The sequence below is a fragment of the Schistocerca americana genome, chromosome 11 (genome assembly GCF_021461395.2).
Source record: "Schistocerca americana isolate TAMUIC-IGC-003095 chromosome 11, iqSchAmer2.1, whole genome shotgun sequence".
Taxonomy (NCBI): Eukaryota; Metazoa; Arthropoda; class Insecta; order Orthoptera; family Acrididae; genus Schistocerca; species Schistocerca americana.
In genome coordinates, this window is record NC_060129.1 from 142,949,181 (window position 1) to 142,962,954 (window position 13,774).

At 42.5% G+C, this 13,774-nt stretch overlaps 1 protein-coding gene across 2 annotated transcripts in view; it reads right to left on the reverse strand.

The window, feature by feature from the left end:
• Nucleotides 1–13,774, reverse strand: part of LOC124553776 (exosome component 10) — a 191,931-nt gene that overhangs the window by 168,696 nt on the left and 9,461 nt on the right. For both annotated transcript variants that reach the window (XM_047127713.1, XM_047127712.1), the window contains exon 2: nucleotides 2,018–2,151. In XM_047127713.1, coding sequence (XP_046983669.1) covers nucleotides 2,018–2,151 — 134 coding nt within the window. The remainder of the gene's footprint in view (nucleotides 1–2,017; nucleotides 2,152–13,774) is intronic.

A 13,774-nucleotide genomic window follows, 5' to 3' on the forward strand; every position in this document is an offset into this window, starting at 1 on the left:
AATGGACAATGTTGGAAGTTCCACGAGTTTTTTCCCACTTGACGATATCGTTGTATAAAGAGAAGTCACAAAGCTACAAATATGTAGTGACAGGCAGGATGAGCTATCAAGGATTGATGCTTGGCGCAGGGTTTGCAGTTTATGCTCAACAAACAAGTCTAATGTACTGTACGTAAATAGGAGAAAGATCCACGACTGTATGATTAGACAATTGCTGAACAATCACTGGAAGCAGTTACTTCCATAAAATATACAGGAATAAGCAAGAGAATCAATTTCAAGTCGAATTACCACATAAAATTAATGACAGCTATGGCAGATGCCAGACAGATTCATTGGAAGAATCCACAGGAAGTGTAGTTCACCTGGAAAGGAGTTGGTGTACAAAACCCTTGGTCAGCCAGTACATGAATATTGCTCTTCAGTCTGGGATCCACACCAGAAAGGAATGATAGCAGAAATAGAGAAGACCCAAAGAAGAGCAGCTCATTTCGTTGCAGTTAGAGCTCAAACGGAGGCTTACCAGCAACCATTCTTCCTGGAAACCACTCACGACTGGAACAGGAAAAAAGGGGAGCAGAAGGGGGCGGTGTGGGAGAGCGGCAGCAATACTGTAAGTACCCCCTGCCACACACCATGTCATGGTTTGCAAAGTATAGATATAGATGTACTTCAATGTTATTTACGTAAAAAAATTACTTTTGCATAATCCTTTAAGCAATGCTTCAAAAATTCCAGGAACTATTATAGAGACAGCTCGCTTTGACATATAGAACAAACATGCAGTCTTTGAAAGGAATTTTCTGCTGTCAATTACCATAGAGTGTTTTCTTCACAGGAATTGCCCTTTTTTTGCCCCCTCCCCCTGTTTTTAATTTGTGCCCCTCTCTCAAACAAAGGGCTCTATTATACTCCTCATAATTTCAAAAATCAAACTGTGACAGCCTAGAGAAGTTACAAAAACCAGTCTCATCTTCCAAATTCAGTTCACAAAGCACATGATTGTACCCACCACCACGGCATGTTTTCGTCTTACACGAGTGTCTTTGCACGCTTATATTTTCGAGTAATAATAATGCAGAAGTGTGTCACCAATCTATCCTCTTCGATGAACATGGTGAAGTAAACAATGGGAAACAAATCATTGAAAATAACCAATTTTTTAAAACATAATCATACAGGTAAAAAAAATTTACTGGCCAAGTGGCAGCAGGAGAAAACACACGTAAACGTTAAGTAAATATGCAAGCTTTCAGAGTCAGTGGCTCCTTCTTCTGGCAGAAGGGTTAAAAGAGCAAGGAAGAGGGATGAAGGAAAGGAAGAAAGATGGAAGACTGGGTTTAACATCCTGCCGACGACGAGGTCATTAGGGATGGAGCACAAGCTTGGATTGAATCAACAAAGGGGAAAGGAATCAGCTGTGCTCTTGTGAAGGAACAATCCCGGCATTTGCCTTGAGTGATTAAGGGAAATCATGGAAAACCTAAATCTGGATGGCTGGACAAGGGTTAGGATCACCATCCTCCCGAATGCGAGTCCAGTGTGCTAACCACTGCATCACCTCACTCGGCAGGGGTGGACCTCGCTCAGTCCTTTTCCTTCACACCTCTTTCTCTCCCTTCAACCCTTCTGCCAGAAGAAGCAACCACTGGCTCAAAAAGCTTGCACAATTCCTTAACTTTCGTGTGTTTTTTCTCCTGCCACCGCATGGTAAGTAAACAATGTGCAATATTTGCTACCAGCTTCAGTGTAACAGGTCATGCAAATAAATCTAAAGAAATGTTTGTTGCTAGTGTGCAAAGGAACAGAAACAACACAGTTGCAACCATGTTGCGGACTTTGTCAGAAACAGGGTTGCGAACAGAAAAATGATTTTAAACATTGTGTAAATGGAGCTTTATACATCCCCACAGTATAACACACACACACACACACACACACACACACACACACACACACACACACACACACATTCTCTGGACAGCAATTCCCCGAACCCTGAACACAGTGTACTCACATCTGCATCATCTGGTTGGCCTCACCATCCATGAGTCTCTGGAAGGACGGGTAGCTGGTGTAGATGTCCCACTTGTGACCGGACGGTAGGCGGTTCGCCAGCTTTGTCGCCTCCATCGCAGCTCGGAAGCCCGTCTGCCCAAACACAAAACATGGCCAGATGAAAATAATAACTAGAAATATCCTAGACAGAGATGCATAATCTATATGGAAATTTTTCACTTCTAGTATTGTAGTAATAAAGTGTGCACTTTACACCAATTCACTTTTGCTATAACCACATATAGCTGACGTCAGGGAAGATCAGTTTGGATTCCGTAGAAATGTTGGAACATGTGAGGCAAAACTGACCCTATGACTTATCTTAGAAGATAGATTAAGGAAAGGCAAACCTACATTTCTAGCATTTGTAGACTCAGAGAAAGCTTTTGACAATGTTGAACGGCATAATCTCTTTCAAAGTCTGAAGGTGGCAGAGGTAAAATGTAGGGAGCGAAAGGCTATTAACAATTTGTACAGAAACCAGATGGCAGTTATAAAGAGTCGAGGGATATGAAAGGGAAGCAGTGGTTGGAAAGGGAGTGAGACAGGGTTGTAGCCTCTCCCCGATGTTATTCAATCTGTATATTGAGCAAGCAGTAAAGGAAAAAAAAGAAAAATTCGGAGTAAGTATTAAAATCCATGGAGAAGAAATAAAAACTCTGAGGTTTGCCGATGACAATGTAACTCTGTCATAGACAGCAAAGGACCTGGAAGAAAAGCTGAACGGAATGGACAGTGTCTTGAAAGGAGGAGGTAAGATGAACATCAACAAAAGCAAAATGAGGATAATGGAATGTAGTCGAATTAAATTGGGTGATGCTGAGGGAATTAGATTAGGAAATGAGACGCTTAAAGTAGTAGATGAATTTTGCTATTTGAGAAGCAAAATAACTGATGATGGTTGAAGTAGAGAAGATATAAAATGTAGACTGGCTATGGCAAGGAAAGCGTTTCTGAAGAAGAGAAATTTGTTAACATCGAGTATAGATTTAAGTGTCAGGAAGTCGTTTCTGAAAGTATTTGTATGGAGTGCAGCCATGTATAGAGGTGAAAAATGGACGATAAATAGTTTAGACAAGAAAAGAATAGAAGATTTTGAAATATGGTGCTATAGAAGAATGCTGAAGATTAGATCACGTAGCTAATGAGGAGGTACTGAACAGAAATGGGGAGAAGAGGAATTTGTGGCACAACTTGACTAGAAGAAGGGATCAGTTGGTAGGACATGTTCTGAGGCATCAAAGCATCATTAATTTAGTATTGGAGGGCAGTGCGGAGGGTAAAAATCGTAGAGGGAGACCAAGGGGTGAATACATTAAGCAGATTCAGAAGGTTGTGGGTTGCAGTTATTGTGTTGTGTTGTGTTGTGTTGTGTTGTGTTGTGTTGTGTTGTGTTTTTGTTTTTCTTTAGGGTGCAAAAAACAACTGGGGTCATGCATGCCAAAGTCAAAAGCTACAGAACACCAGCACAGACAGGAGGTAAATGATTATAAGTCAGTCCCAATTGACAACAGAAGACGGCTAATAACAGGAAAGTGTAAAAAGGGGTAAAAAAGACACCATACAGAAATGGAGGTCCAAAATTAAAAATGTAATGGCCTGCGCCATATTGCTTTGGCAGATAAAAAGTAAAACACGATCGATAGCCCGCTCGTCACTCACTAAAACAGCTGATAAATCGAACGGAAATCCCAAGCTGGAACGTAAATGGTTAAAAAAAAGGGCATCAGGGAGTGGCGGACACTTAAAATTTGGTCACAAAACGGTGGGGTAGCCCCACTCAGTGAATGACGATGGCTAGAAAGGCAGTGCTCAATACGCAGCTGAGTTAAAATGATCTCCTGGCGGGAGAGCCGAGAGGAGGACATCCAAGGCTTAATAAGTCAAAGCTTATTCCTGTGAAGGGAGGACCATTGGCGATGCCAATGGGACACCACCTCCTGACACGACGGCAACACAGGAATCAACGGAGGGAATATAGGTACTCGCAGGCTGAAGTACGAGAGGACTGCAGCTTTGGCAGCAGCCTCATTGCCTGGCAGACTGACATGACTGAGAACCCACAGAAAAAGGACACTGGCTCCACCAAGAGTGAGCAAGTGACAGTTTTCCTGGATCCACTACACAAACGGATGGGCAGTGTACAGTGCACGTAGACTTTAAAGGGCACTGAATGAGTCTGACCAGAGGACACAATTGAAAAGGCTGTGTCGCCGGATGGACTACATGGCCTGATACAAGGCAAAGAGCTCGGCGGTAAGTATTGAGGAGTGTGCCGGAAGCCGATATCGAAAGACACGGATGCCAATGACAAAGGCACACCCGACGCCATGAAAAGGATGTGAAGCTGAAGGCGATGGACCGAGGCTGGAGTAGTGTCCTTAGGAAGCGAAAGAAGGCCAAGGTTGACACGGGCCGCTTCACGAAGCCAAGGTGGAGAAGGGTTCACACCCACAGGGAAAGCTGCATGTAGCGTGAAGTTAATCAGCCATAGCCAGTGCTGAAAGCAGACTCCAGGAGGTAACAGAGAAGAAGGACAAGCCCCCATACTGATAATCACAGGAATCATCAAGGAAGGAGGCATAGGACGTGTGGCCACACATGGCAGACAAACGGCACGCATACCTGCTGAGGAGAAAGTCATGGCGGTAGGACAGTGGTAGTTCAGCAGTTTTGGCATACAGACTGTCAACCGGGCTGGTGTAAAAGGCGCTTGTGACCAAACGGATGCCACGATGATGGATAGTGTTGAGACAGTGTAAAAGGGATGGGCGTGCAGATGCATAAACAAAGCACCCATAGTCGAGTTTGGAATGGACAAGGGATCGGTACAAACGGAGCAGGGTGGTTCGATCGGAACCCCAGGAAGTACCATAGAGGACACACAGGACAGTGAGGGATAACGTACAGTGGGCTGCCAGATATGGGAGGATCAAGAGAGTTTCCTATCGAGCATGAGCTCCAGGAATTTCGTAGTGTCAACGAACGGAGTAGGTTGCAGTAGTTACTTGGAGATGAAGAAGCATGCACAGGATAGAGTAGCATGGAGAGCCGCGTCAAACCAGTTTCTGGACTGAAGACCACAACCACAACAGCAGCAGCTTTAGGGAGTGTACAAATGTAGTATATACTAATGTGGCAAAAGTCATGGGATACTTCCTAATATCGTGTTGGACCTCCTATTGCCTAGCATAGACACAACAAGTTGTTGGAAGTCCCCAGCAGAAATACTGAGCCATGCTGCCCCTACAGCCGTCAGTAACTGCAAAAGCGTTGCCAGTGTAGATTTTGTGTACAAACTAATCTCTCAAACACGTCCCATAAATGTTTGATGGAACTCATGTTGGGCAATCTGGATGGCCAAATCATTTCCTCAAATTGTCCAGAATGTTCTTCAAGCATTTTTGAGGGAAATCATCTTTACTCTAGTGAATGTTATTAGTTTTTATTACACACTATTGCAATTTCGGCCTTAGGTCATTATCAAGTGCTGCTGAAAAATACAGAATGTTTAAAAAATTATTTTACAGATTCATTACGTATCTCAATGTTACGCCTCTTATACAAACCATTTTAACTATGTAGCCATGTTACTTACATATTATGGCTTTAAGCCATGTCAATGTAATGTAAGCTGACGCATTTATATGTCGTAGTCAGTCCTGTTAAATACAATTGTGTCGTCGTTCCACAGTGCCAGCACACATATTCAAACATCGTAAAACAACATAATCTGTAAATGCACATGTTCGTTAACCCATCACGAGTCACACATGCATTAGACCACAGCTGCAGACTACTGTTTGCAGGCTACTAATAACCGTTTTGGCACGTAAAAGGATGACATATATTGTTTTACTACATGTTGAGCACCATTGCAGTCCAACGACTGTATTGGGAAGCAAAGAGTATGCCCTCGTTGCACAATTATGAAGTCTGCTATAAAATCTTACAGGACTTATTCTTAAACCGTGGTTTAAGAGTTAGTCAGTAAGCCTGGTGTACCAAGGCAGCAGTGGAAATGTTGCAACTTAAGGAGAATCTATAAGGGGCGTTCAAACAGAAACAAGCCGGAGGCATAATTACATAAACCAGTACCTGTATGTTAGAAGTACTGACCCTGGCTGTTGTCCCACTGCGACGCAAGGCAGTGAATGGCTGTCTCATAAAATTCCCGGGGCTGCGATGTTAACCAGTTCCGCACGTACAGTTGGACTTCGTCATCCGACGTGAATCGTTTTCCCCTCAGAGTCTTTTTAAGGGGACCAAAAATGGCATAATCACAAGGAGAGAGGTCCGGACTGTATGGAGAGTCGCCGAGAACCTCCCATTTGAATTTATGCAGGAGTGCCGTGACTGTGTTGGCCGTAGGAGGCTTTGCATTGTTGTGGAGCAGAATGACCCCACGGGTGAGATTGCCTCGTCGTTTTGATTTGATCACTCGGCAGAGGGTGGTCAAGGTTTGTGAGTAATGCTGGGCATTCACTATTGTCCCATGGTGCAGGAAGTGAATCAGAATGGGGCCATATTGGTCAAAGAAGAACGTCAGCATAACCTTTCCTGCACTCGTGTGGCTGGCCTTGGCTTTTTATGGTGATGGTGACCACGGATGCTTCCACTGGAGACTTAATCGTCTTGATTCTGGTTCGAAGTGATGACACCGTGACTCATCTTCAGCCACCATTTGTTCCAGGAACGCATTCCCTTCCCGAGCATAGTGCTGCAGATGAGCAAAACAGTGGTCCATCCGACATGCTTCCTGGTGTGGTTGAAAACTGTGGGATATCCACTGGGCACACACTTTGCGCAAGTGCAGTCAGTCCATCATAATGGTGTGAACACTTCTGACACTCAATCCGACCGTGGCAGCTACGGCTTTCACTGTCACTCGGTCCTGGGTAATGAGTGCATCCATCAGCTGGACAATGTCATCAGTAATGCGGTGAGGTGTTCCAGACCGTGCATCATCGGCTACAGACACCCGTCCTTCCCTGAAGTGCTTGTGACATGCCTTGACCGTTGCAAGGGACACACAACGTTCACTGTGCACTTGTGACATTCGTCGATGAATGTCCATTCCTCCTACTCCTTCCGCTGTCAGAAAACAAACAACACCTCTTTGCTCTTCTTTTGCAGCCTCCAAGTCACTGTTCGCAATGCGACTGGCAGCATTGGACAATTGATGCTTGCTGCAGCTAGCTCTGTATAGTCACATGACACGCACGCGTGCCGTCTAGCGACGGGCTGTGAACTTCCACGCTCTGGTCAGAACAACACCTCGTTACACACGCCATGTATTACTCTCCTGTCACCAGTCTGCGCATTCCACACTCGGGCTCGTTTCTTTTTGAATGCCCGTTATGGATGAATTCTTAACCCACCCAATCACTGTGAATGAGTGCTGCATGTATAACGGTGGCCCCAAAACAAAGGAGCAAAGCAAGCAGTGAACACTATAGAATCACCTAAAAAAGGCCAAGACCCGACCGTCATTAGTCAAGGTGTTGCTCACAAGGGAACCTCCCCATCGCACCCCCCTCAGATTAAGTTATAAGTTGGCACAGTGGATAGGCCTTGAAAAACTGAAAACAGATCAATCGAGAAAACAGGAAGAAGTTGTGTGGAACTATGAAAAAAATTAGCAAAACATACAAACTGAGTAGTCCATGCGCTAGATATGCAACAACAACAACGTGAACTCGGGAGCGCCATGGTGCCGTGGTTAGCGTGAGTGACTGCGGAACAAGAGGTCCCTGGTTAAAGTCTGCCCTCGACTGAAAATTTTACTTTCTTTATTTTCGCAAAGTTATGATCTGTCCGTTCGTTCATTGACGTCTCTCTTCACTGTAATAAGTTTAGTGTCTGTGTTTTGCGACTGCAACGCAAAACCGTGCAATTAGTAGACGAAAGGACATGCCTCTCCAATGGGAACCGAAAACATTTGATCGCAAGGTCATAGGTCAACCGATTCCTCCACAGGAAAACACGTCTGATATATTCTATACGACACTGGTGACGGCATGTGCGTCACATGACAGGAATATGTTGTCGACTCACCTAACTTGTACTCTTGGCGAATGGGTAAAAAGATTCTTCTACCTTGCCCGATTTAGGTTTTCTTGTGGATGTGATAATCACTCCCAAAAAAGTGATGAAAACATAAGAGTTTGTCACATAAACTGAAAATAAAAAATTAAACTTTTCACTCGAGGGAACACTTGAACCTAGGACCTCTTGTTCCGTAGCTACTCTCGCTAACCACGGGACCACGGCGCTCCTTGACTCCCATTGACCTTGATGTTGCCTATCTTCGCATGGAAGCTCTGTGAGGGGGGTGTTTCTCATCCGTGACTGTACCCCATTTCAATCTGCACACCACACGGTCACACATACTACTGCTTTGGCCTGTCTAATTCTGCCTCATCCCCCTTATTGTCCTGACACGAGATTCACTTACTTCTCGCTCCTTCCTCAGACAATGAAACCATTGTGCGGCAGGCATTTCCATAACAACGGTAAAGTGATTTTTGAGGTGGAACAGTTCCCAAACAGCCAAAATGCAAATTTCTGCATCCAAGGCCTCCGTCAAAGCCTCTGTCAAGTCCTCCACCATTGCAGAAAATGTATCACACTGAAGACTGAACACATAGGGAAGAATCAAAATTGTGTATTGCGAGAAGTTTATGTCTCTCCTAAAACGTTCTCAAGCCATTCCTGAAGAATCTAATCAAGAGCTATCTAAGAGTAACTTTTCACCTATGACTGCTTGCACCACCCAGGAAGAAGATGGCAGCACAAGTCCTTGAGATTCCAGATTTTCATGTGTACCAGTACCAGCTATTGACATTCATATACATCACTTATTGACAGTTAAGTTAACAGAGATTTAAAGTATTCTACATCATTCTATGGTATGAAAATGTGTGCTCAGTTAGAGAAAACTGCAGTAAGCACTTTACCGTTTGACGGACAGAACTTGAATGAGTGTCAAAATACAGGAACAGCACAAATGTGGAAAATGCCAGAGTGGCCATCATGCCCAACAGGAAGGGCATAGTGGCCAGATAGCTCAAAAGGTCTAAACAAATTGAGAAAATCCAGTTTTAACTCTGAGGAAGTGTACTGGGGGAAAAAGAACTCATTTACAGAACAATTTACATACAGAGAATTAAAAAATTATTACATAATACAAATACTATTTACTTTTTTTTTATGAAAATTTCATTATTACTACCAAGAAAAAGTAAAAAAATTTAGGCACAGCTTTCACACAGTCATTTTCAACTTTGTCAACAGCAACATATTTGTGGGTTCACACTTCATATCCTGGGCACCTGACCTCAACTGCAATGTTGGAAATCTTTTCCAGAAAACAGCAACTGTATAACAATAATAATAATAATATAATAATAATAAAATGATATAAATAAAATGGAAAAAATTGAAGGATAGTACAACTGAATTATTAGTAAATCTTCTACGTGTACGAAATTGTGCTATTCTTCGTCACTTTACCTTGCATCGCCTCTCTCTCTCTCTCTCTCTCTCTCTCTCTCTCTCTCTCTCTGTGTGTGTGTGTGTGTGTGTGTGTGTGTGTGTGTGTGTGTGTGTGTGTGTCCATCACTATACATTTTCGCCTTCTAAAAGCTCTTATATTTCTGTTAATCTGACGAAATAGGACTGTGGACTTCCTCTCATACATTTCAATTGTAGACACAGGCAGCTGACTCCAAGGACACCACTGCCTTTCAATATGAAGGGAATTCTCCCAACTTAGCACCACTTCACTTCAATAAAAATACTTAGTCTTCTCTTATTCAGAATCACTTATAACACAAAACACTCGTAGCAGTCATACTTCAAGCAATAGAGAGAAACAAAAACCACGTACAAAGAAAAGTGAATGATGATATTCGTTCATTAGTCTGTTCGCTACTGCGCATTCATAATTAATGTCTTTGCCGACACTTACGGTTGGTCTTTGTTTCTGTCATTATTGCTGTTTCATAAATTTTAACTTTACCATATCCACGGGGGTCTTTCACCATGTACCTACACACAACCCACTCCTTTGTAGCAATTTTGATATTCTTATTAAAGTTATATGAAACATTATTCCTCTCAGACAGTTGAAATGATCTGCACCGCAAATCCTTAACTCCCACACACAAAAATATTCTGTGCAACAACAGGACATGGTCATAAATTTATTTTTCTTGTTTTTGAGGTGAAAATGACTGAAACCCTCTAAAGACCTTCTCATTGTCAGTATTTAATATTTGTTCACATAAACGACAGAAAAAATGTAACAATTCAGGGTATGTATATTAGTCACTGGCTGAGGATTGTGCCTGCCTACACACTATTCCACAAAAATAGTTGTTAGTTGGTGACGATGTCCAATGAAGCAATCATCGACAGGAGAATGTGTGGCTGTCACCACTCTTTCATAACAATTATTTTACAACAACCTAACTTGTGATGTAAATTTGTAATAAATACATGGAGTGTGAAGTTACCTTAGATAAAAGGTCTCAAAAGGAAACAAAACATGACTGCAAGACGAGAAATATCTTGGCTCCTTCAAATGACTGACTGAGGGGGTTTTGAGTGGCGCCTTTATGCAATTTCATTAGAATTTCAACACTGTACATACTAGCAAATTCAAATGGCTGCTATGACATTATGCCTCCCTTTCCCCTACATGTTCATCAATGAAAAACATGAGACGACATTCGATTTCTTGTTCAGTTATTTGAGGTAAAAACACATTTGCCATGTACTCATAGAAAATGGGACCACACATTCAACAACTTTTTCTTATCATCCAATCCCCCGTGTTCTTGAGGGAGATAATTCCTGGTGTAATAACTAACAGCACACGAAGAACATTGGGGAATTGATAATCTGAAAGTTGTTGGATGCATTGTCCCAGATTCTATGAGTACCTGGAAGACGTGTTTCTGCCTCAGATAACTGAACACTAGCAGCAATGGTCTATCATGTTTTTCCTTGATGGACATGTAGGGGATGGTGGGGATAATGGTTAGTGCAGTCATGATTGTGATTTAAATTTGTAACTCCACACATTGCTGCAATTGTACAGAGCCAGTGACTCCCCTTCTGGCAAAAGGGTTGCAGGGGAAGAAAGAGGAGTGAAGGAAAAGGAATGGTGAGGTCTAGGAAATGGAATGAGGTTGGAAAAGTCACCCATAATGCCAAGTCAGGGGAGACTTACTGGACAGGATGAGATGGAAAGGCTGATCTCTTGGGGACTAGACAGGATGAGATCTGAAAACATGAGAGCTTAAAGGTGAAAAATACAGTAATACACAAGACAGAGATTACTACTGAAACATCGTGCACGAGTTAACAAGAGTGGATGGCTAAGTGCACTGAGTGTGGTATAGAATGGAGGAGGGAAAAATAGACAGGTCAGAAAATACAGGATACAGGAAACTAAACAAGAGTCAAGAATGGAGTAGTAGTAGTAGTAGTAGTAGTAGTAGTTGTTGTTGTTGTTGTTGTTGTGGTCTTCACTCCTGAGACTGGTTTGATGCAGCTCTCCATGCTACTCTATCCTGTGCAAGCTTCTTCATCTCCCAGTACCTACTGCAGCCTACATCCTTCTGAATCTGCTTAGTGTATTCATCTCTTGGTCTCCCTCTACGATTTTTACCCTCCACGCTGCCCTCCAATACTAAATTGGTGACCCCTCGATGTCTCAGAACATGTCCTACCAACCAATCCCTTCTTCTAGTCAAGTTGTGCCACAAGCTCCTCTTCTCCCCAATTCTATTCAATACCTTCTCATTAGTTATGTGATCTACCCATCTAATCTTCAGCATTCTTCTGTAGCACCACATTTCGAAAGCTTCTATTCTCTTCTTGTCTAAACTATTTATCGTCCACGTTTCACTTCCATACATGGCTACACTCCATACAAATACTTTCAGAAACGACTTCCTGACATTTAAATCTATACTCGATGTTAACAAATTTTTCTTCTTCAGAAACGCTTTCCTTCCCATTGCCAGGCTACATTTTATATCCTCTCTACTTCGACCATCATCAGTTATTTTGCTCCCCAAATAGCAAAACTCCTTTACTACTTTAAGCGTCTCATTTCCTAATCTAATACCCTCAGCATCACCCGACTTAATTCGACTACATTCCATTATCCTCGATTTGCTTTTGTTGATGATCATCTTATACCCTCTTTTCAAGACACTGTCCATTTCGTTCAAGTGCTCTTCCAAGTCCTTTGCTGTCTCTGAAAGAATTACAATGTCATCAGCGAACCTCAAAGTTTTTATTTTTTCTCCATGGATTTTAATACCCACTCCGAACTTTTCTTTTGTTTCCTTTATTGCTTGCTCAATATACAGATTGAATAACATCGGGGAGAGGCTACAACCGTGTCTCACTCCCTTCCCAACGACTGCTTGCCTTTCATACCCCTCGACACTTATAACTGCCATCTGCTTTCTGTACAAATTGTAAATAGCCTTTCGCTCCCGGTATTTTACCCCTGCCACCATCAGAATTTGAAAGAGAGTATTCCAATCAACGTTGTCAAAAGCTTTCTCTAAGTCTACAAATGCTAGAAACGTAGGTTTGTCTTTCCTTAATCTTTCTTCTAAGATAAGTCGTAAGGTCAGTATTCCCTCACGTGTTCCAACATTTCTACGGAATCCAAATTGATCTTCCCCGAGGTTGGCTTCTATCAGTTTTTCCATTCGTCTGTAAAGAATTTGCGTTAGTATTTTGCAGCTGTGACTTATTAAACTGATATTTCGGTAATATTCACATCTGTCAACACCTGCTTTCTTTGGGATTGGAATTATTACATTCTTCTTGAAGTCTGAGGGTATTTCGCCTGTCTCGTACATCTTGCTCACCAGATGGTAGAGTTTTGTCAGGACTGGCTCTCCCAAGGCTATCAGTAGTTCTAATGGAATGTTGTCTACTCCGGGGGCCTTGTTTCGACTTGGGTCTTTCAGTGCTCTGTCAAACTCTTCACGCAGTATCATATCTCCCATTTCATCTTCATCTACATCCTCTTCCATTTCCATAATATTGTCCTCAAGTACATCGCCCTTGTATGTTGTTGTTGTTGTTGTTGTGGTCTTCAGTCCTGAGACTGGTTTGATGCAGCTCTCCATGCTACTCTATCCTGTGCAAGCTTCTTCATCTCCCAGTACCTACTGCAACCTACATCCTTCTACAGAGAGGATATAAAATGTAGACTGACAATGGCAAGGAAAGCGTTTCTGAAGAAGAGAAATTTGTTAACATCGAGCTTAGATTTAAGTGTCAGGAAGTCATTTCTGAAAGTATTTGTATGGAGTGTAGCCATGTATGGAAGTGAAACATGGACGGTAAATAGTTTGGACAAGAAGAGAATAGAAGCTTTTGAAATGTGGTGCTACAGAAGAATGCTGAAGATTAGATGGGTAGATCACATAACTAATGAGGAAGTATTCAATAGGATTGGGGGAAGAGAAGTTTGTGGCACAACTTGACCAGAAGAAGGGATCGGTTGGTAGGACATGTTCTGAGGCATCAAGGGATCACCAATTTAGTATTGGAGGGCAGCGTGGAGGGCCCTTGTATAGACCCTCTATATACTACTTCCACCTTTCTGCTTTCCCTTAGTAGTTATTGACAATAAATTATGAGAGCAAAGAAATTAATGTAAATCGAGGCAAGGTGG